The sequence below is a fragment of the Astyanax mexicanus genome, chromosome 11 (assembly GCF_023375975.1).
Source record: "Astyanax mexicanus isolate ESR-SI-001 chromosome 11, AstMex3_surface, whole genome shotgun sequence".
Taxonomy (NCBI): domain Eukaryota; kingdom Metazoa; phylum Chordata; class Actinopteri; order Characiformes; family Acestrorhamphidae; genus Astyanax; species Astyanax mexicanus.
In genome coordinates, this window is record NC_064418.1 from 1,433,500 (window position 1) to 1,456,011 (window position 22,512).

Here is a 22,512-nt window from a genome sequence, read left to right on the forward strand (position 1 = left end):
GTTTATGTGCCGTTGCCTGCTAATGTTAATGCAGAATTACTCTTAGAAACAATAATTTAGCTTCTACATCTTGAGACATTAAAGCTTAAACCCTCAAAGCTAGAGGTTTTGATGATGACAACATACCTGTAGTTTCTCTAATCTTGGGCATTCTTTGGCATCCTTCACGTCCTGTGCCACTCAGTGGCTCAGCACCAGGTGGTGCGTGGTGCTTCCGTAAAACTGTAGGGTCTACATTCTGATGGAGGAGTTTGTTGTGAGAGCTGTGTGGGCTTTGGCTGTAGCCTTTCTCTTCTGCGCCCGGGTATCCAAGACCCTTCAGAGAAGATTCAGAGAGCAGGTGGACGTTGTCTGCGGTGCAGAGTGGCGAATCCATGGGCGTCACGCAGCTACTGCTGCCGGTGCTGCAACCGGCGTCGATGGAGGAGCACTGTGAGCTCTGCAGGGAGTGTATACCTTCACTCTGGATTGAGGACATCCTCTTGGTCAGATGGTACTCGTACAACCTCGTCACCTCCTTCTCAGCCTGGGATGCCTTCATTTGCTGGTGTTCAGTCGTTGCTTGCTCGTTTAGGTATGCTTCTTCTGCAGGGGAATGAGTGTTCAGGTCCGTTGCGGGTCCTCTGGGTTTACTCAAGTTCATCGTGCCGCCCATGTCCCTGGATTCTAGTTTGTTTCTTTTTTGGGGCGTCAGGTTTGCTTGAGACATGCTGGTGTCGCTGATGAACTCTGAGTAAATGTGCTCGCTCATTTTGTTGTCTAGAATCTGTTGCGATCTCAAACTCTTCTCTTGATACGGCGGAAATGCGTTGAAGTTGTTGTATTTCCCAACTATGTCCCCATGCCGAGGTTCATTTTCGCCAAGGGATGTTACCCTGCAGGCGCCGTCATCCACCTTTCCTTGCCGCTTACCCATAATAGCATCCATGTGCATTCTGTTGAAGTAGTCGGTCAAAGATTTGGTCTCCATGGTCTCTGGTTCCATCTCTAGGTGGTCTGAGCGAAGGGTCTGAGAAGAAGGAACCGTACCGGATTGGCAGTCGCTCTCCTCGTTCCTCGGAGCGGTTCTTGCGTCGCAAGCAGTTAACCGAAACTCTGTCTTCTCCTCTGAAACACTTTGATAGCCTTCAGCTGTAGCTACAAACATTTTCAGAGGGTTTTCGGAGAGTTTCTGAGCTGCCGCCAGCTCTGAGCTCTCCGTCATTTCAGAAGAATTAGTCTCGTTTCCAGAATCTGAAGCAGACTCGGGGCTAAAGGAGCGAGATATTTCTACACCTGTGTGCCACAGAGAGACCAGAAAGACAGATATTTTTTAGTAGCCACACTGCAAGACAGATTTCGCAAATATTTTAAAATGGTTTATTTGTACAAAACGTTTTTTTTTTCAAAGACTATGAAACCAACAAATGCGTTTTACAACATACATAATGAATAGATGAACAAATGATCCACAAAACATCAAACAAAATCTCGAAACAGAACAATGTGTTCACAGTTATGTCGCTAATGAAAAATGCACAATATAGGAACATAGGAAAACGTAAGGGTGCGCAATGGAAAAAAATGGAGGCAAGGCAATGGAACAGAAATCAATGGCTGGAAGACTGGTGCACTGTCAATGAATGAAAGTTACAATAGTGTAAGAACCTGAACTATTGTCCGATTGTTGGTGCGAATGGTCTTCGGAAGCCGCCAAAGCTTCCAGTGCCTGCAGGGTGGAGACCACGGCGTCATCCAGGACTTCTTCCGTCCCCCTGCTCACCTGCATCGGCACAGAGTCGATCAGAGACACCGGGATGTCGCTCTGGTTCTTCCTCGTTCCTGCTTGTGCCCCATGGTGCTCGTCTTCGTCCGAGCTGTCCCTGAACCCTGGAGGCGGCGCGGCAATAGCCAGGTTCAGAGACTGCAGGAGGACGTCACAGTCCTCCTCGTCCGTGCCCTCCGGTGGCGGCGGCAGGGACGTCAAGTCGATGATGTCGTCGCTGGATTCTGAAAGGGACAACAGCGAAGTCGCTTTGTCCCTCAGTTCTCCCATCATCGTCATGTCCTCCTCGCAGCTGATGTCGTCCTCGTCCTCAGCGTCGTCCGTGGTTTCAGCGTAGCAGATGTCGTGCAACAGCGGCTCCTCGATGCCGTCGGTGGTGCCGAAGATTTTCGCGTCGCCGTAGACCATGTGGGCGCCGTACTGGATGCCGTCCACCATGTCAAACGATGGTTCCAAAGGCTTGTAGTCCTCCTGCTGTCCGTACAAAGCTCTGTGTTCATCCAGAACCTCAGGGATGTCCTCCATCAACCTCTGATAGCCCAAGTTCTGTGGGTTCACACTGTCCAGCAGAGGGTCCCCGAATATGAAGGACACCTTTGCACTGCGTGGAGACTCCTGGGGCTTGATTCTAGGGGCAGTGTAGTAGGGCGGAGGGTGCCCATGGGGGTGCATGGGGGCTCCTCTGATCGCCCGCTGGGATTGGTGGAGCTCTGTGATGTAGATCGGGGCAACATCGCTGTCCCGCCTCCCGCAGACGTCGTAATCCGAGTCCGGATCCGACAGACCCCTGCCGTGGTCCTCGCAGCCGCCACACGATCCGTAATTCCAGTCTATCGCCTGGTAGTTGTGCTTTTCTCGTGAGTTGTGTCCTGAGACAGAACAGAAGAAACATCATGAAAAACATCACACTGACAAAATTTGTGAGAATATATGTATTAATTCTTTACTACTGTCAACAAAAGTGTGATTTACTATGAAGACGCTCTTACCCTCTGTGCTGTTTTTGGCCATGTTAAAGATGGAGCGCCGGGAGTCCACCAGAAGTCTGTAGTAGCCCGCGGTCAAACACGCCAGATTCATGGCATCACTGGACTCCATTATCAGCGTGATGGGCTGAGTAAAAAGAGTGAGAAAAAGGATCAGGACCTCAAAAGAATATTTTATGCCAAGAAGAATAATGCAGCTGTGACCAATAAGCTAACCAAACCACTCTTAAACTCACCACATCACTCTCAAAAACAACTGTTCACTCTCAAACACCACATCAAATTCTCCAATTCACCTATGCACTCCCAAACAAAACACTCTTGAACAAAACAGAGCACTCTCAAACAAAGTATTACACTCTAAAACAACACAACATTTTAAAACACACCACAGCACTCTCAAACATCAGATCACTCTCAAACCAAAACACTCTCAAACATCAGATCACTCTCAAACACAACAGAGCACTCTTAAACACACTAAAACCATCCCAAACATGCCAAAGCACTCTCAAACACACCAGAACACTCTCAAATACACCAGAACACACTACAGCTCAAACACACTACAGCACTCTCAAACACAAATGAGCACTCTCAAACCAAAACACTCTCAAACATCAGATCACTCTCAAACACAACAGAGCACTCTTAAACACACCAGAACACTCTCAAATACACCAGAACACTCTCAAACACACTACAGCACTCTCAAACACAACAGAGCACTCTTAAACACCCCACTGCACTCTTAAAAAACCTGAGCGCACTCTTCAAACACCAACAGATTCTCAAACACACCAGAACATTCTCAAACACACCAGAGCACTTTTAAGCAAACCACAGCACTCTCAAACACTGTCTGTATGATTTCCCCCATTTTAATTCATCCCCTGAACCTCCCTCCACCTACAAATCTCCCTCCAAACTCATCCTGCTGCCTCTACCTTGACGTCCAGCACGTGGAGCTCCACCCTGACGTTCCTCTCGTCCTCCGTGTACATCTCGATACGGTTAACGTGACTAAAATCCGCCAGCAGAGCCACCAGGTTGGTTTTGGTGTTGATGACGTGGCTGATGCCGTGCCGAGGCCCAACCAGCAGCGTCACCTCCGTGTGTTTCTCCCCTTGCTGGTGAAGAATCACACACACACAAACACACACACACACACACACACACAGACACACACACACACACAAACACAAACACACTAGTTAACTCAATGTGTTCAATGTGTGTTCAAATATTGGTGAACAAACCTTCTAATAAATGCATTCAGCTACTGTAAGTTGCACTCATTGCTGAAACAGTTATGAAAAGGCACACACACAGCTTATCTACACCCTGTAGAGAAGTATTGCCAAAAGAATAGGACTATGGAAAGGAATCTGTGGATTTATGCATCCATCTATGAATGAAACTGACCAGTGGACACTTAGGAAATCATTTACTTCAATGGACTAAATTTATAACATTCCACAATAACCAAATTAAACAGAATGAACAAATTTTGTAAAAAAGACAAAAATCAGTATTACAGATGATGAAAAATGAACTGTTTAAGATAAATAAAAATAATAACTGCATATGCATATCTTGAATGAAATACCAGTGCTTGCAAAGCAACAGAAAGACTGATAGACAGACAGATGATGTTTATACTATTGTTATTACTGTTATTTTTGTGTTATTACAATGTTATTAGTGATATTTCTGTATTACTGATTGCTATTGCATGCTACATGCTATTACATGCATTAATTATATTACTATTATGTATTATATTATGATTTGTCTTATTACAATATTAATCATAGATAGATAGATAGATAGATAGATAGATAGATAGATAGATAGATAGATAGATAGATAGATAGACAGTGTAATAAACACACTCACCAGCAGTGTGGATTTAAACACTCTCCCCCCGTACAGCCTGAGATCACTGAGATACTTCAGGTAGTGAACCTTTGCCTGCAGAGCTGTCAGCTGTGAACACAAACACACACACACACACACACACACACACACACACACACACACACACACACACACACACACACACACACACACACACACACACACACACACAAATATATGTGTGTTATCCAAACAAACATAAAGTCAGTGGTCAGTAAAAATGCATTAATAATGTGTTGATTTGTATTTATTATAATATACATTGTATATAATGTAATATAAATAAACTTGTACTGTGCAGATAAACAGTGTTACAGTGTTATAGAGTATTTTATGATTAACACACATAATCAAGTCTATTATAGATTATTGAACACCTCCACAGGTAAATAAACAGTTAAATAACAGAGGGTCTGTGCAGCGCGACCACCAGGGGGCGTGAACACGCGTCTCATCAGCACAGTCAGTGATGAGTCACTACATCAGCCTCCACTGCAAAAACAGCATGCTTACAGATGAAGAACCATCCTGCTCCTGATTCACTCACAATCTGTCCTGCTGCATATTCACAACTGCACTAACACACACTTGTGTGCGCGTGTGTGTGTGTGTGTGTGTAGTGTGTGTGTGTGTAGTGTGTGTGATTGTGTGTGTGCTGCAGAAAGGATGAATGAATAGTAATAATGGCAGTGGACAGTCAGAGTAAAGGGGATATAAGAGTTAATTGTTAATAATAATGTTAAATAATAAATTTATGCAAACATTTAACCCCATAAAATCCTATAAACCCTGTTTCTGTTACTGTACCTTTGAGCTGAATGATACAGAATATGTAAATGAGCTCGGCTCTGTCCAGGTATTGACTATTACATTGTTTAACCCTTTCAGACTCTGCATCCGTTACAATGTACATCATGTTTTTTTTTTATTTTACATTATATTTAACAGTTTCTTTTTGCACATAACACTATTTGAGGGCTTGGTAATGTTGTCCATCATAATAGAGACCATGAACCAGCCAATAAACAAGTTTATAAATAAAACAATGAAAATAACAGTATATTGGCTCCATCCACTGCAAATACACTGGTAAAACTGTACTACTAGAGCCATTGAGCCAAAGTTACAACTCATTTTACACTTTAAAGGGTGGTTTATATAATAAAAAGGTCAATATGAAATATAAATTATTATACACAGGCTTCCAATGCAATGGAAATAAAAAAAAACTATTAAATACTTTAGATAATTGGATTTATTTGCTATATAAATTTCTGTTATAAATGCTATATAAATGTCATTTTTGTGCATCGCTGAAGATCAGGTCTGAAAGGTGTGTTTGTACCTTTTTTCCAGGAGGAACCAGGTTCTGATTGGTCTTCAGAATGTGTGTGATTGCCTTCTTGATGTTTTTCTCCTTCATGCTGGACAGAACTGCTGGAGGCAGAAAGAGGGCTAAACCCCATTCTTTACTACAGAGAGAGAGAGAAATACACAGATTTAGTGCAGTTCTAATTAAAATACAGTCAAATCATAAGTTAAAGGGTCTCTATTAGTTGTTTCAATTGAATTAAAAAATGGTTCAGGTTAATCACACATTTTCCTCTCTATTTAAGATTAAGAACTTGATAATGGGTATTTAATTATACATTAAAGAGTCAGTGTTGAATTGGCAAAAATAAATATGGGAGGGGGACAAAAATTACAGTGTAGTATTGAAATAAAAAACTTTTAATCTTTTAGGTCGTATTTATGCAGAAATATAAAACAATTCTAATGGGTTCACAAACTTTCAAGCATGACTGTATAAAAACAGTTAATTTGTCTTGTATATTGGCCTTTATGCATCTCTACTGATGTGTGTAATTTTGTTGTTTTCATCCACTTGTTTCTAAATGTTTGCTTCTGATTTTTTTGCCTTTCATGCTGTAGCACTTTGAGATTTCTTTGAAATGTAAAGCATATTACAAATAAAATGTATTATTATTTTTATTACTTTAATATAAGCTGTTCTCTATCCCCTGTGTGAAGCTCGATGGTGGACAGATCTCTGGTCAGTTCTTCAGAGCACCGCTCCTCCCTGCTGTGTAAGTTAATGAGCTCTGACGTTGTGTAACGCGGTCAGTGATCAGTCACAGTCAGTGATGTTTCAGTGAATCCAGGCTTTATTACACACTGAAATAATAATAATGATGTAGTGAAGCGTTCACACGTGTGCTAATCAATCAATCAATATTCTGGGAAGCTGTCAGAGCTGCAGTGAACAGTCAGCAGACGTATAGCGATGAATATGTGTTGCGTAAGGATGCATTCGGACAATGCAATTGTGCAATTGACTACTGCGCTTTAGATTGCTCAATTTTTGGAGTATTAACATTTATTTATTTTTTTTATTTATTAATTTTTTTTATTCTATTTTCTCGCAGTTTAGCTAGGCCAATTACCCCACCCATTCAGCTGATAGTCAGCTGTATATCCCCAATCACAGGTGATGCCACACAACAAATGTGAAGTCAGACTCCGCCTCTTTTTGAACTGCTGCTGATGCTTTAGCATTGCCGAGTAGCATCATCATAGCGCTAACGCTCGGAGAAAAGCGCAGCGACTCGGTTCTGATACATCAGCTCACAGATGCAGCCTTGTGCTGATCCACATCACCCTAGGAGTGATGAGGCGAAAGAGAGAGCGCCATCTACTGTACTGTACCCACCCAGAGAGAGCAAGGCCAACTGTGCTCTCTCGGGGCTCTGGCAGCTTGAGAAGGACTTACTCAATGTATTTGAGGGAGACCTTCTGGGTGTGCTTGGTGTTGAGGGTCAGGATGTACATCTGCAGCGCCGCCAGCCTCAGAGCCGTATCATACTTCAGCTCAGAGCCGAAACGCTCCTGAACCACGTCCTTACAGCTCTGAGAGAGAGAGAGAGAGAGACAGAGAGACAGATAAAGAGGGAGGGAGTTTTCAGTCTCAGTGTGAATGACTCATATCTCCGAAGGCTTTGAGCTTCAGCCTCAACAATTAGCCGTTATTTTTAACTGTCCGCTCCGAGGCTTTTAAACACCGCTTATCTAGAATTGCACACAACAAATTAATTAGTTATTAAAATAAATAATTATTTCATTAGTTATAAGTATACATGTATGCGCAAAAAAAAGTTGGACAAATGTTCAGTTTTTTATAATTTTCCCCCCCTCATTATAAATGAATGCTGAAGTAATCTATCAGACTATAAAGGAACACATAAGGAATCATGTAGTAACTTAAAACCAAGTTAAACAAACCAACATACTCTGTGAAGCCTTTAGGCGCTCTTATCTGAGCTACAACAGAGGGAGCATTTTCTCTTCCTTTCCTGGGATGGACCTGATGAGAGCCAGTTCCATCCTAACATTTCTGATGGTCTTAGTTGAAGATACTTTCAAAGTTCTTGAATTTTTTTGGAAAGCCCTCTCAGATGACTACCTCATAAAGCTGACTGAATGATAAAAAAGGCTTATTTAACCCTGTTAGTTTAAAACAGCTCTTTACAATTTTCTGAATTAAATGTTCCATCCATCTGGCACCCACTTTCAGGCCTTACTCAAACTCATGTTGTTCAAACTCACACTGCCTTGCCATGAGCATGCTGACCAGTGTGGAGACTAGCTTATTGTTGAAGCTGAGGCTCGAAAACTGAGAGATGATAGCTTTAATTATAATAAAAGTAATAGTTATAGTAATAATAATGTTTTTGACATAGATTTACATCAGTTTACTGTAATGGTACTATGCATGTTTTTGTCCCAATGTTGCATTCAACACTCTAATAAAAAAAATTTAAATATTAAACACTTTATGTAATGAAGCTGAAGGTCTCACCTGTACATAGAGGTACTCGAACGCCACAGGGTCGCGTCTCAGAAGGTCCACCGGGTCCTTCGGAACAAATGCGATGCGGAAAAAACACTTCATCTTGTGTGACCCCGGCCTCTGCGTGACCTGCAGGAGCGGGTGGGGTTGATATCTCAGTTTGAAAATTGGACTTTTGTAGTTATTTCACATTTTTCACACATTTTACACACACACTCTCTCATTTATTAATGATTTTTAATAGTCTTTTTTGGTGTTATAGTGATGCATTTCATAATTTCAAAAAGAGTTTTTTTTTTTTTTTACAAAATAATTAAAAAGAAATATGAAAGACCCTTTAAAAAATTGATAAGGAATATGCTTTAATATGGACTGTGCCTTCTTCCAAAAAGCAGTTCTACAACAAATGAACTGTAACAGAACTGTAACTACAAACCGGTGCATGATTCATACAGGCTAACACCAGGAGCGTTACCTTGAAATCAAAATTAGGGTTTAGGGGATTAGTAGTAAACGTTAGGAACGTGAAATAATGATAAAACTCTCCTCTCCTGCTCTGCGTAGACGTATTTACGTGAAAGCTGTGTGTTTCTGAGCATTTCTGTCTGTATACTGGGTGGTGGTGTTGCTTAGCTTAGCTAGCTGGCAGGCTAGCTGCACCTGCAGAACTGTGGTTAGGTTAGCATGGGTTAATTTAGCTCAGCATTAGCTTAGCTTAGCTTAGCCTTACCATTCCGGCTGTGAGACTGCGGCCGAGGTGACTGATGGATTGGCGAGCATGCCTTAGCTGGGCGCTAGCCTGTGCTAAGCTAATGCTAATTCTGCTGAAGAAATAACTCTTGTACAACTAAAGTTAATTTACAGACTAGAGATAATGGACTCCAGATAATGGACTATTCTGAAGAACTGGGGAGCTTTAAACACAGCGGTTCTAATAACATCTTCACTCTCAACAGATCCGTAATAATGAGAGCAATATGAGGTTATTACAACAGCAGGACTCTCCATAAAATCAATCATCTTAAAAACACTCCTGCTCTCGGTCCTGCTGCAGCGGAGCATTCTCAGCGGGACCGCGGGACTCCGGCTGGGTTATACTCAGCATCTGTAATTAACTTGTTAAAAAGCACGATGTGAAGATCATCCTCCGAGTCACTCCCAGTTATTTATGCTTCAAAACTGCTTCTCTTACAGTTCAGTTTTATTAATAACTCACTCTGAACTCTGAGCTCAGAGGAATAATGCACTCAGTATATATAACAAAACCTGTTCGTTTCTGCTGTTTTTGTTAAAAATAACAAGAGTTCAGTCAAACCTGTCAGTACAGAAAAGAATATGGAAACACTGCTCATTATATGACTACAATAATTATGTTTAAACTATTTTATTACATTTAAATAGGACCATAATAACCTTTTAAGGGTTAATGATTAACCTGCTTTTAAATTAGCAGCCAAACCAAAATATCAATCTAGGCTTTCACAAATTAAGTATTAAAACTATTGCCAAACCTTTTTGCATATAGAAACATTTCAGTGTTTAAATGTAAAAAAAGGACATCTTGAATATATAGATCCTAAATCCTTCAAAGTCTGAACCATCAAATACCAGTAAGAAAATTCTTAATCTTTTGAACTGGAAATCAGAAATGTTTAGAAATAGAATTTTTATTAATTTTTTTTCCTTAATTAATTCATTTAGTTTTTATTGGGAACATTAAACAATCTGCTTGGATGTTAAAAACATGTAAATATCAATTAAAGCATAGCAATGGCAAGTTAAAAAATAATAACGATCTGTAAAACTATAAAAAGACGGTTTATAGTCGCCTATATGATCAAACTTTTAACAGTAAAGAAAAAAATGATCATAAAAACCTATGCCACTTGTTCTTCAAAATGTTTTATGGGGTGGTCTAAACTAATACTGCCTGAAAGGTCCAAATTATTATTTGGAATAATAATTAATTAAAAACAAATTAATTTATGTTTTGTACTTTTTTCATTAAATAAATAAAAGTAAATAAAAATAAACTTTTACTCTAAGTAAATTTTAAATTGAGTACTTTTTTACTTTTAATCTAGTAGATTTTTAGATAAGTACTTTTACTTTTACTTAAGTAGAATTTTAGCAAAGTAAAGGTACTTTTACTTAATTACAATTTTCAGTACTTTTTCCACCTCTGAAACAACCTATAAAACACTCTGACCCAGACCAGTGGGTGGCGCTATACCTGAGTTAGCATCTCCTGCTCGTGCAGCAGCATCAGCCTGGTACTGGACCCCTCCGTCTTCTGCTCCAGCATCAGAGAGAAGTGCTCGATGCTCTTAATGGACAGCTTCTCTTGGAGGGTCAGGAGAACGTCCTTTCAGAAACAACAACATCAGAACAGGGGGTTAATGCGTCTGAGTGAACAGAGGGGAGTAATGGAGTGTGGGTGAGCGGTTAACTGTGTTTATCAGTGCAGAGAGAGAGAGAGAAAGAGAGAGAGAGAGAGAGAGAGAGAGAGAGAGTGAAAGTGAGGAGATAATGTACTTTTGGATCTTGTTCTGGTCATTAAAATAGAGCCGAGACTCGGCGCTGATCAAAGCCACAAACCTCTCTGTAATGTGGGCCGCTCGGCCTCGTGGGTAATTCACTCTCAGCGTGCGACAGAGAGCCAGTTTTAATTAACGTGATTCAGAGATTCAGAAATTCATAGCTTCAGAGTTTCAGAAGCACTGTTAGGTACACCTGTGGAATATATATATATAGCTGTGTCAATTTTAAAATGTTAAATTTCTCACCAAATCAACAGTATCTGTATAATTTGATCATTATCTGACATTTGTCCGAACTGTATTTGCTGTGTAACTGCTGCACACATGTAAAACAGCAACGCTTCATGTGTAGTTTCAGTTTCATTCTTGCCAGCATTACAGAAGCTGGACTCATCAACCAGAATGCATTGCAACCCGCTGTAAAAAATGCACAATATTCAGGCACAGAACATGACATCCTGTGGTCTTATTCAGTATATAAAATAAAATTATTGTAAAATAAATTTTGCTCCAAATATTTACAAGGACTTTTAACTAACTATACCACCGCTTAAAACCTCGCTCACTCTGTTGTCACTTTTCCCTTTTCCTCATAGTCTCATTGCTGCAAATTACATGCAGTACCAGTCAAAAACTTTTTTACATAAATTCAATTCAGACGTTTTTCATTATTTTAAAATGTTCCACATAATAAATTCATCCAAACTACAAAGAAAAAAAAATGTTACACAAACGAGAATATGTTATATATTTTAGATTATTCAAAGTAGATTAAAGCTTTTTACATCTTGGCTGGATTTTCTCACTTTGCTTCACCTTGAATTCAATCTTTCAGTTAACAGCTGTGCTGAACTCATCAAGAGTTAATTACTTGAATTTATTGTCTCTTAATAAAGTGTTTGAGAGCATCAGTTAAAGTAAAGTAGTGAAGAGGTAGAGTTACAGGTATACAGTGAATAGTGAATATTTCAGTAATGTTCGAATCCAGGTTATGAGAAGCAACAACTACTCAACTAAATAAATATATAAATGTAAATATAAATGTCTAAGAGACTGAGACGATACCTTGATGGAGGTGTTTGAGTCGAACTTGAAGGACTTCGTCTGTCCATTTTCAAGATACACCTTCAGCACGTTTGGCATGAAGAGAAGAGAGTTATCCTTCACAGTTTCCTGTGAATCAAGAAAATTAAGCTTCAGATCAGATCAGTGCATCAAATTCAGCAAAGGGAGCGTCTCAAAATGACGAAATTAAAACCTGTTGATTTTATTATTTTTATTTCTGGTGGATGTATTATACCTGTATAAGTGTATTATATCTGTATAAATATATTATATATATCTGTAGAAGGACAACACCACAGCTTACAGAGATCACAAAAAAACAATATTCGTTTTTAGATCTTATTTGTTTTTTTTTGAAAATATAAATTTTCGGAAAATCACTAGAATTTGCTTGGTGTCCTTGTGCTATTAGCATAGCCGCCATTTAGCTATTTTTCATGTTTTTGCAAATTTGATGCTAAAAACTCATTCCTGTTACTAAAAAAATAAAACAATTACAGCAATAAATGCCAGTAACAGGAGTGAGTTCCAGTAAGAGGAATAAATGCCAGTAACAGGAGTGATTTTTTTGTCATAAATATCAATCATTTGAACATGCAGTCTATAACCATTTCTTAAAAAACAAAGACTTTCTTGAGAGAAAATCAAAGAAATTATTGGAATGCTTTTAAAAACATGCTTTTTAAATGTCACATAAATTTTGTAAACATCTTCATATTAGAAACCTTGTAAAAATTAAAGTAAAGCTGTTTTAGATTGACCAGTACATGTTTTGAATAGTTAAATATATGTTTTATTAGATTCACACTTGAAAACAGATAAAAAAAATTATATTAATGAGCTTTATTTGGAAGCGTTACAACAAGCTAATGGCACCCTTTCCTACGGTATATAGGGGCATAGTGATTTGTGAAAAATACTGTGTAATATAATAGTATGATATAGTGTTCTGTGTGTTGCTCTATAGCAGTGTTTGCTGCTGCTTCACCTGACAGAGTTTAGAAGAGGAAATGGTGCAATTTTCCACTTACAGGTACTTGACCGTTAATAATGACCTCCTCTGCGAAACGCACTTTGACTGGGTTGGACTTCAGCTTGGCCTTCTTGGCAGCGCTGATGAAGGCAGACTTGGGTGACTGTAGAAAATAAGATGACACACATGAGGGGAAGCAGATGACTCAGCTACTAAACCTCTCTTACAGACCGGGCCGGGAAATCAGGAGCGACCTACAGCTAGCGCGCCGCGTCTCGCTAATTGCTCGTAGCCTGAAGATAAGTGTTAGCATAGCGCCCTGAGCTCCTGTAATTCAGAGAGGTATACAGGCCATGTGTCGGTTTGCACCGCGTTCAGTTCTCTGTAGAAATGAATGAGAAGCGTTTGTGTGTGAGAGGAAGTCCCTCCGGAGCCTGAGTCATAGCGCTAGCTGTTTCTAGCCTCCGAAAAAGAAGAAAAAACACACTGTAGCCGCAACAGCTTGTGCCTCTCGGATCATTTCTGTGTCAGATAGAGACTCGTGCACTGAAGTGAACACGCTGTTTCCAATTGCGAATGAGCGAAGGTCACGTTTCTGCTAACTTTAGCTTCTACTGCTACAGGCTAGTAGAAAATAGAGCTAGCTGTGTTCCTTTAGCTTGAGGGAAGAGAAGCTGAGGTTAGCATAACAGTAAAATCCGTAGAGAGTAAACAGCTACAGTGGATCTGTGGTGGAGATTTTGAGATGTTCAGGAGGTCTGGAAAAGGGCTGATTAGCTCTGATTATGAAACATACTATAGAATTATAGCAAAGCATTGCCAGAATTTAACAGGATTTAACAAAAAAAATCAGTTTTAAATTTTCAAATACCCTTGCTGGACACTTTATTGAAAACCCATGATGGTTGTACATTAATTCTGAGATTTGTAGCCTGTTTTTTGTGCTAAATAATCTTCTAGCATTTCATCACTGATTGGTTTTCATTTCAGTGATCAAATGCACAAGCTTGGTGTTTCTAATAAAGTGGCCAGAGTGATCAAATGCACAAAGCAGGTGTTTCTAATAAAGTGGCCAGTAATCAGAAGCACAAGGTTAGGTGAGTGTTTCTAATAAAGTGGCCAGTAATCAGAAGCACAAGGTAGGTGTTTCTAATAAAGTGTCCAGTGATTAAAGCACAAGATAGGTGTTTCTAATAAAGTGGCCAGTAATCAGAAGAACAAGTAAGGTGTTTCTAATAAAGTGGCCAGTAATCAGAAGAACAAATAAGGTGTTTCTAATAAAGTGGCCAGTAACCATAAGCATAAGCTTATTGTTTCTAATAAAGTGGCCAGAGTGATCAAATGCACAATGTGGCTGTTTCTAATAAAGTGTCCAGTGAGTGGAAGCACAAGGTTCGGTAGGTGTTTCTAATAAAGTGGCCAGTAACCATAAGCATAAGCTTACTGTTTCTAATAAAGTGGCCAGAGTGATCAAATGCACAAGATAGGTGTTTCTAATAAAGTGGCCAGTTATCAGAAGCACAAGCTTGGTGTTTCTAATAAGGTGGCCATTGTGGAAGCACAGAATTGGTGTTTCTAATAAAGTGTCCAGGATTTATCGTATTTAGAGTGTGTTTTAAACGCTGATAGAGAGTAGGACTGGAATAACAGAGTTTATTGAGTAAAATAAAGAACAGATGGAGGCTGGGAGAGACTTTGGGAACACTTACGGGGTACGGTTGGACGACTGTCAGAACAATGGCCTCCTTACAGCTCCTAAAACAAGAGAGAAGCTTTCAGGCTGGAACAGCAGTGTGTAAGAGAACACACTCGCCGCCTACACATCTCTGCAATAATTGGCTCCAAACTGTACAGTACAGAAACACACTCTGTCTTTCTTTCAAACAGATTTTAAAAGTTGTAGAATGCTGCCTTCATCCACTCTTCACTGAGAATGTAGAGCAGATATATTTCATATATATTTCAGACTAAAATAAAATGCTGTACTGCTTTGGACGGACAGTTCAATCAGTTAAAGGGCTCTTCTATATATAACTGAGAAGCTCTTGCATATATGGATCTTTAAAAATTAAAAGTTTATTTCTAAAAAACTCTTGAGCGATATTGGTTCTAATCAAACAAACAAATCAAATAAATGAAATGATCATTTGCCTGGTTAAATGGTTCTGTCAGGGTCAAAGCATTGAGGCAAAGAGGTGGATGCAAGTGCGAGTATTCATTTACAAAAATATATAAAAATAAAAAAAAAACAAGAAAACAAACAATAAACCAAAACTAAACTCAAAACAAGATACACAAACAGACAGACCAACTAGAATAAACACATAATAAACTTTACACAGAAAACCAAGAAACAAAGCAACCTAACAGTTGTTAAACTCGTACAAAAACGTCAAGGGTACATGGAAGTAGACATCAAACAGGAAACACCTGGGGACAGGTGTCGAGAGGGCAGAGCTACAAATGACACAAACGACTTGGACTCAGTCTTTCACATGCTAAACTGGATTACCTGACTTGTTGTTACGCATTTATACATATAAAGCTGGTTGCTCTGGTCTGAATCAGTTATTTATAATTATGTAAAGAGTTTGTGGTGATATTTTTCCTTGGTCTGGTTTGTTTTCACACAGGGAAAAAAACTACAAAAAACTACAAACCATGTGAGCCTGCTCTGTCTGCTTATTGGTCAAACTTGTCTTGGGCAGAAGCAAGAAAGTAAATACAATAAGAAGGTCCTGTGTTCTGGACTCACAACACATAATCTGGTTTAACACTTTTTTTATTTACTATATGAGTTATCAGTTGAAGATATGTAGAGCTGGTTGTAGTAGACTGGTATTGTGACAGTCGTACACGTCTGCTGAGTAAAGGAATAAAAGAAAGACGTGTTCTATTAATCTCTGCAGGATGTGTTTGGGTCATGTGACAGGTGGAGGTGTGAATTGGTGTGAAGCTGATTGGGTGAAGCAGGTGTTGTGGTGTTGTGAGCAGCAGACAGATGGTGTCTCACTCGCCCCCTCAGTTTAGGGATTGTTGTCTCACCTCCACAAAGACAGACTCAAGACTTACGCCTCTTACTGCTGTTTATCAGAGCTCTTACGCTGCTTTTCCACTGCAGAGCTGAAATGCCATGCTAATCCTGTGCTAGCAATGTGGGAAGGGGCCTGTAGCCGGCATGCTAATACCGTGTTTTCAGTAAAATAATAATAAAAGTATTCTACTGTCTAAAAATAAAAATAGTCAAAACATATGTGTATTTATTGCTAAAAGTGCTAAATCATTATTTATAAGTAGTTTTGGATAAAAGTGTCCACTAAATATAATGTAATATAAAGTAATGTAATGGATGAGCTTTTGTCTTGTCTCTTCTTGTCAGAATGCTAAATCCACGCTAGCGATGTTGGATATTATTTGCACTTTCCAAACTGTCCCAACTACAGTATTTCTGTTTTAGGGTTGTACATGCTGTGTGTGAATAAAGAAAAAACTTTATTTAAAAGAATATATGAGTATATGCTTCACATATATGAAGTCTATGAGGTTCTCAGCTATAGGGGAGAACAAATTCACAGGTAAAGAACTATTTAGGTCGCCATATTTATATGTACAACCTTTATCATTTTAGTGATGTAGTGATATATCTATTTTACTCAACTTTATGTAAAAAATAAGTATGTTTCGCTGGTCGTTGGCCAATCAGCAACATGTAGTAAAGGGCATTGTCACCCTACAAGCCACAAGTGTGAGAAAATGGATATGTTGGTAGAGTGTGTGTGTGAGAGAGAGAGATAAAAAGAGAAGAGAGAGAGTGAGGGATGGAGAGTGTAAATGGTGTAAATGGTGTAAATGGTGTAAATGGTGTGGGTGCTGTAGGGCTGAGTCAGAGTCCATTACCTGACCAGGTCGATGACTCGCTCTCTGGGAGCGGAGCTGACCGCCTCCTCGTTTATCATGATGATTTCGTCTCCAGGAAATAGCTTTCCCTCAGAAGGACCACCTGTGGAGCACAAAGATCAGCCTGTGAGAGTTTAACTGTTCATCCCATAGCTCTCAGATTCAGATTTAGTCTCATCTAATCATCAGAACTCCTGACTCTGTTTTTCGCATCTTTATATCTATAGCTGGTTGCTCTGGTTGGAATCAGATCATGTAAAAAAATGTTTGGAGTGTTTTTCTTTTTAGTCTGGTTTGTTTTCACACAGAGAAAAATTCTCTGAGTCTGAGTTGTTTTTGCTTATCCCCTTAATAGGCCAGGATTTTTGCCAATTGTCTGCCTGACATTAAACCCCTAAATCCTGCGAATTTCAATTCAAGCACTACATAAAAAGCTTTCATGTTTGATAAGGAACATTACTGAAAAACATAACTGCAATTTGCAAATATTTTTTTTTGGAAAATATATAAAAAAAAAAAAAGTAAATCTGCTAATGATGTCAAAATATAATTAATAAAATCATTTTAAAATCAGTATTTTCCTGAATACTGAATATGTTTGTCTAGTTTTTATGTCAACAGAATTTGGGTTGATTCCTGGTACTGATCTGGAATTACTGTATTAAGTGAAGTAGAGAGAAAACAGGCAGCTTCTCCAAGTGTCCTGTAGGAGATGAATTAATTTTTTCAGAATGTAAATAAGTTTAAATTTAACTGCAGAAAAAAGGGTTTTGTATCACCTACACCTGTAGCCTGTGTACAGGACAAGGCATTTAAGTGGTTGTTGGTCAAACTTGACTGTGGCAGAAGCAAGAAAGTAAATACAATAAGAAGGTCCTATATTCTGGACTAGTGTGTATTTATGTGCAGTTTAATATGCAACAATAAGAGATGTCATTTATTCACAGCTGTAGTTATTTCTCTAGTCAATAAAAGGACTAAATGTATAAAAGATCCCTTTAATAGTTAACACTAACCGGGCTGTAAGCTCGGCTCTGTCATCTCATCAAATATTTATGATGCAATATAGCGACACACGAAGAGCCGGGGCAGCGGGTCGGCCTCGGCCGGGTTACCTGGGGTGACGGAGCGGACCACCACAGGTTTCTCACTTCCTGCCACAAAGCCGAAGCCCAACACCGGATCCCGTCTCATCTCAACCTTTCGGGGCGCTGGGGGCACCAACTTATCCCCCCCGTCCAGACCCAGACGCACCTCCTCCAGTGAGCTAGACTGAGAAACGTGACTAAGAGAGAGAGAAAGAAAGAGAGAGAGAGTATAAATCATTTTTATTGTTTATTTGTTTCCTCTGTCTTACAGAGAAGCTAACAAACCACAAGCTAACACATTAACAATGCAAAAAAGAGGTACGATATAAGTACTTTTTTGTACACAAAGGTACACTCTTCATAATTGTACCCTCCAAGGTACAATATTGGTCTTTACAGGGTCAGATTTGTTCCCTCTGAAGTACAAAGTAATTTCTAACAGAAATAAGTACAAATTTGTACCATTTAACCAAACAAAAGGTACATTCAGTATTCTGTTTCACTGCACTAATAAACAATATATATTTTAATTGCACATTTTTTTTTTGAAAGCCAGTCAATTTTGCATCATCAAGTTTTTGAGCCATATTCAGTTGATGATAATGTTTATAATCTTTATAATCTTAACTGGCACAAAAACCATGGGTACAAAAAAGGACTTTCACTGAAAGGTACTTTTTTGTACCTCAATATAAGATACAGCCCCAGCGACAAGCTTTGTACTCTTTTAAGTACTAATCTGTACTTACTTTTCTTAGAGTGTACGATATAAGTACTTTTTTGTACACAAAGGTACACTCTTCATATTTGTACCCTCAATGGTATAATATTGGTATTTACCAGTGTTTGGCACGTTGCTTAGAGTAAAAGTAATTTGTTATAGTTACTAGTTACTTCTCCAAAAAACTAACGGAGTTACTCCACTATAAAAGTAACTAGTTACCAGTAAAAGTAACTATTGCGTTACTTTTGTGTTACTTGCCCCTGTAATTTTTTTATTTGAAAGCCAGACAATTTTGTATCATCAAGTTTTTGAGCTATATTCAGTTGATGGTAATGTTTATAATGTTTATAATCTTTACTGGCACAAAAAAAAAACATGGGTACAAAAAAGGACTTTTACTGAGGTACTTTTTTGTACCTCAATATAAAATACAGCCCCAGCAACAAGCTTATTTTTCTTAGTGTGTGTGATGACACATTAGCTCTGAGCTAACACATTTACCCTGACCTCAAATAGCCATTAGAACCATGGACAAATAGCCTCGAGCTAATGCACTAGCCATAAGCTAACACACTAACACATCAGGTAAAGTACTTACAGTACTATCCCTAAGCTACCAAGCTAAACACCAGCTAATATACTAGCAAATGGAGTAACATGTTAACCATGATTTACAGTAACACACTATTTACCATTAATGCATTATCATTTATTGTTGCTACACACACTATACTATTAGCAAAATGTTTTAATACAGTACTACCAATTCTTGGTGCTACATAGAACCATATTTAAAAGCTTCAACAAAGAGGATTACTATCATTAAGGTGAACCAGTGTTTGCCAAATTGTTGTACAGAATCAATTTCTTTAAAAAGACCCTTAAATAACCAATTTTATTAAGATTTAGGAACATGGGGTAAGCGTGAGTGTGAAGCTCGGCAGCAGTGAGCTCTGTTAAAACCAGGCAGTGTGAACAGCTCACATTGTAAGCTAATTAGAGGCATGGGCTCAAATCACCATCAGTCTTGACACTCGCCGCACTCTGCTCTGAAAACCCTCTATTAATCTTTCAGGCTTTACAGAGGGAAGGAGTGAGGACAGCCTGCATGTTCCTCACAAGGTTCCTACAGCAAGCAGAACCCTTTGAACACTCTTCAGAACATTTCTACAATCAACTAAACCATTCTAACAAATCTCAGAACATTTCTACAGCAAGCAGAACCATTTAAAACCCCACAGCCAATAGAACCCTTTTAATACTCCTCAGAACAATACAATTATCATTCTCTGAACATGTCTACAGCCATCAGAGCCATTCTAACACTTCTCAGACCATTTCTATAGCCATCAGAACCCATCTCACCCTTCTCAGAATATTTCCACAGCCAGTAGAACCCTTTTAATACTCCTCAGAACGATTATACAACCAGCAAAACATGGTTCACACTCTTCAGACCATTTTTCAGCCAGTGAAACCCTTATAACACTCTTTAGAACATTTATACAGCCAACAGAACCAATCAAACACTACTCAGAACATTTCTACAGACAGTGGAACCCTACTAACAAATCTCTGAACATGTCTACAGCCAGGGGAACCATTTGACACCCCTCAGAGTATTTCCACAGCCAGTAGAACCCTTTTAATACTCCTCAGAACGGTTATACCACCAGCAAAACATGCTTCACACTCTTCAGACCTTTTTTCATCCAGTGAAACCCTTTAACACTCAGAACAGCCAACAGAACCATTCTAACACTCTTTAGAACATTTTTACTGCAAGCAAAATCCCTTTCCCACTCCTCAAAACATTTCCACTGCCCAATGAACCTTACTAACAAATCTCAAAACATTTCTAGAGCCAGCATAACCCACATCGCACTCCTCAGAACATTTATACAACCAGCAAAACACTCTTCAGACCATTTTTTCATCCAGCAGAGCACTTTTAACACTCCTCAGAACATTTTTACTGCAAGCAAAACCATTCTAACCCTACTCAGAACATTTCTACAGCCCACAACCCTCTACTAACAAATCTCCAAACATGTATACAGCCAGCACAACCCTTCTAACACTCCTTGGAACATTTCCACAGCAAGCAGAACCTGCCTCACACTCAGAACCTACCTTGTGCCCATCTGAATGATCCTACAGCCAGCATAACCTGCATCACGCTCTTCAGATCATTCCTACTACTAACAGAAACCGTCCAAAAAAATGGTTTTGAAAAGTTATCACAGCAATTGGAGCCTACCAAAAGTTCCTCAGAACGTCCCTACAACCAGAAGGAGAACATACCTTGTTCATACCTTGTACTCTTACTCCTATTAAAACATTCCTACACACAGCAGAACTTTTATAAGAATGGTTATAAGAACTATCAAAACCTGCCTCACACTCCTTAGAGGGTTCCTAGAGCCAGTAGAACCCACTACGTGGTCCTATAGTTGATAAACCTACTTTGCACAAAATGAGAACATTTCTACAGCAAGCAGAACCCAGCTTAAGAGTCTCAGCTCTTTCCTGCACCCAGCCGAACCCATTTCATGCTTCTCAGAGCTTTCCTACAGCTAGCAGAACCCAACTTAGAAGGTTCCTTTAGCCTGTAAACCTGCCTCCTATATGATCAGTAGAGATGAATAAATAAATAATAGGTGTAGAAAGACAAGGAAGGTGGTCAGAATGAATATATTTTTTCTGTATTTCTAAACCGTATAACAGGTAAATTAGTCCAGTAACATGCAGCAGCGGCGCGGGGCAGAGTTGGACCCTCAGAGATGAAAATAAGGACTGGACCTGAGCCAGAACAACCGAGATCGGGCCAACAGATTGTGAGCGGCGCTGAAGCACATGGGTGCCAGCTATCAGGAAGTGCGCTGCCTCGTCTCCGGCCTCCGCCACCTGCTAAAGATGGCCCGCCTCCTGAGAGCTGACGCCCGCTAATCACTAGCATTAGCTGCTCATGAGGCTCTGGGGTTCCGCTGCTCCCACACTGTGCTAACACACGTGCCGAGCGCCCAGCGGGGGGCTAATCAACATCCGTCTCCGATCCTCAACTCTCTCAGGCTGGGTTCCACTGGAACGTCGAGGAAAACGTGTGAAGAGAGAGAAAAGCAAGAGAGAGGGAGAGGGAGAAAGAGGGGATGCAGGAAGGCCGTACAAAGGCAATGCAAATTGAGCGGGATCATTAACAATGCAGCACACTGTTAGCGAAACTGTTGATTCTGGTCCCAGTTACGTCCTCAGGGGCTTCCTTCACCGTTTCTTCCTCCTCCTGAACAGTGTCAGACTGAATTAGATGCTACTCTCTCAGAAACTGAGGTTCTTTAACGGTTCTTGGATTGGAGGCACAGTACAGTGCTTGGAAGTGCTTGGAAAAACATCTATGAGTAGTCTAGAACCTTCATATTGTTTGAACAACATTTTAGCAACACAGAAGAACAATAAAGAACCACCAGGGTGAGAAGAAAGCCCTGGATACATCCTAAAACATCATCAAAAAAAGGCCCAAAAGGTTCAACAGAAGAACAATATTCAGTTCCCTGATGAACCAATGCATGGTTCTCCAAAACAAACATCACAGCAACTACATATAGGCTACAGTAGCAGCATAGCAACCATCAAACAATCATCTAGCAACTACCTGAGATACCACTAAAATTATTTAGCAACCACCTAGCAACATCCTAGCAACCATAAGA

The 22,512-nt window shown here is 39.6% G+C and overlaps 1 protein-coding gene across 5 annotated transcripts in view; it reads right to left on the bottom strand.

The window, feature by feature from the left end:
* Window positions 1-22,512, bottom strand: part of frmpd4 (FERM and PDZ domain containing 4) — a 63,634-nt gene that overhangs the window by 2,672 nt on the left and 38,450 nt on the right. For all 5 annotated transcript variants that reach the window (XM_049485256.1, XM_049485257.1, XM_022665629.2 and 2 more), the window contains 14 exons: window positions 18,109-18,278; window positions 16,994-17,096; window positions 14,806-14,851; window positions 13,155-13,259; window positions 12,124-12,231; window positions 10,752-10,883; window positions 8,528-8,647; window positions 7,442-7,578; window positions 6,017-6,143; window positions 4,651-4,740; window positions 3,699-3,881; window positions 2,755-2,878; window positions 1,648-2,634; window positions 127-1,275 (listed from right to left, as the gene is read on the bottom strand). In XM_049485256.1, coding sequence (XP_049341213.1) covers window positions 127-1,275; window positions 1,648-2,634; window positions 2,755-2,878; window positions 3,699-3,881; window positions 4,651-4,740; window positions 6,017-6,143; window positions 7,442-7,578; window positions 8,528-8,647; window positions 10,752-10,883; window positions 12,124-12,231; window positions 13,155-13,259; window positions 14,806-14,851; window positions 16,994-17,096; window positions 18,109-18,278 — 3,581 coding nt within the window. The remainder of the gene's footprint in view (window positions 1-126; window positions 1,276-1,647; window positions 2,635-2,754; window positions 2,879-3,698; window positions 3,882-4,650; window positions 4,741-6,016; window positions 6,144-7,441; window positions 7,579-8,527; window positions 8,648-10,751; window positions 10,884-12,123; window positions 12,232-13,154; window positions 13,260-14,805; window positions 14,852-16,993; window positions 17,097-18,108; window positions 18,279-22,512) is intronic.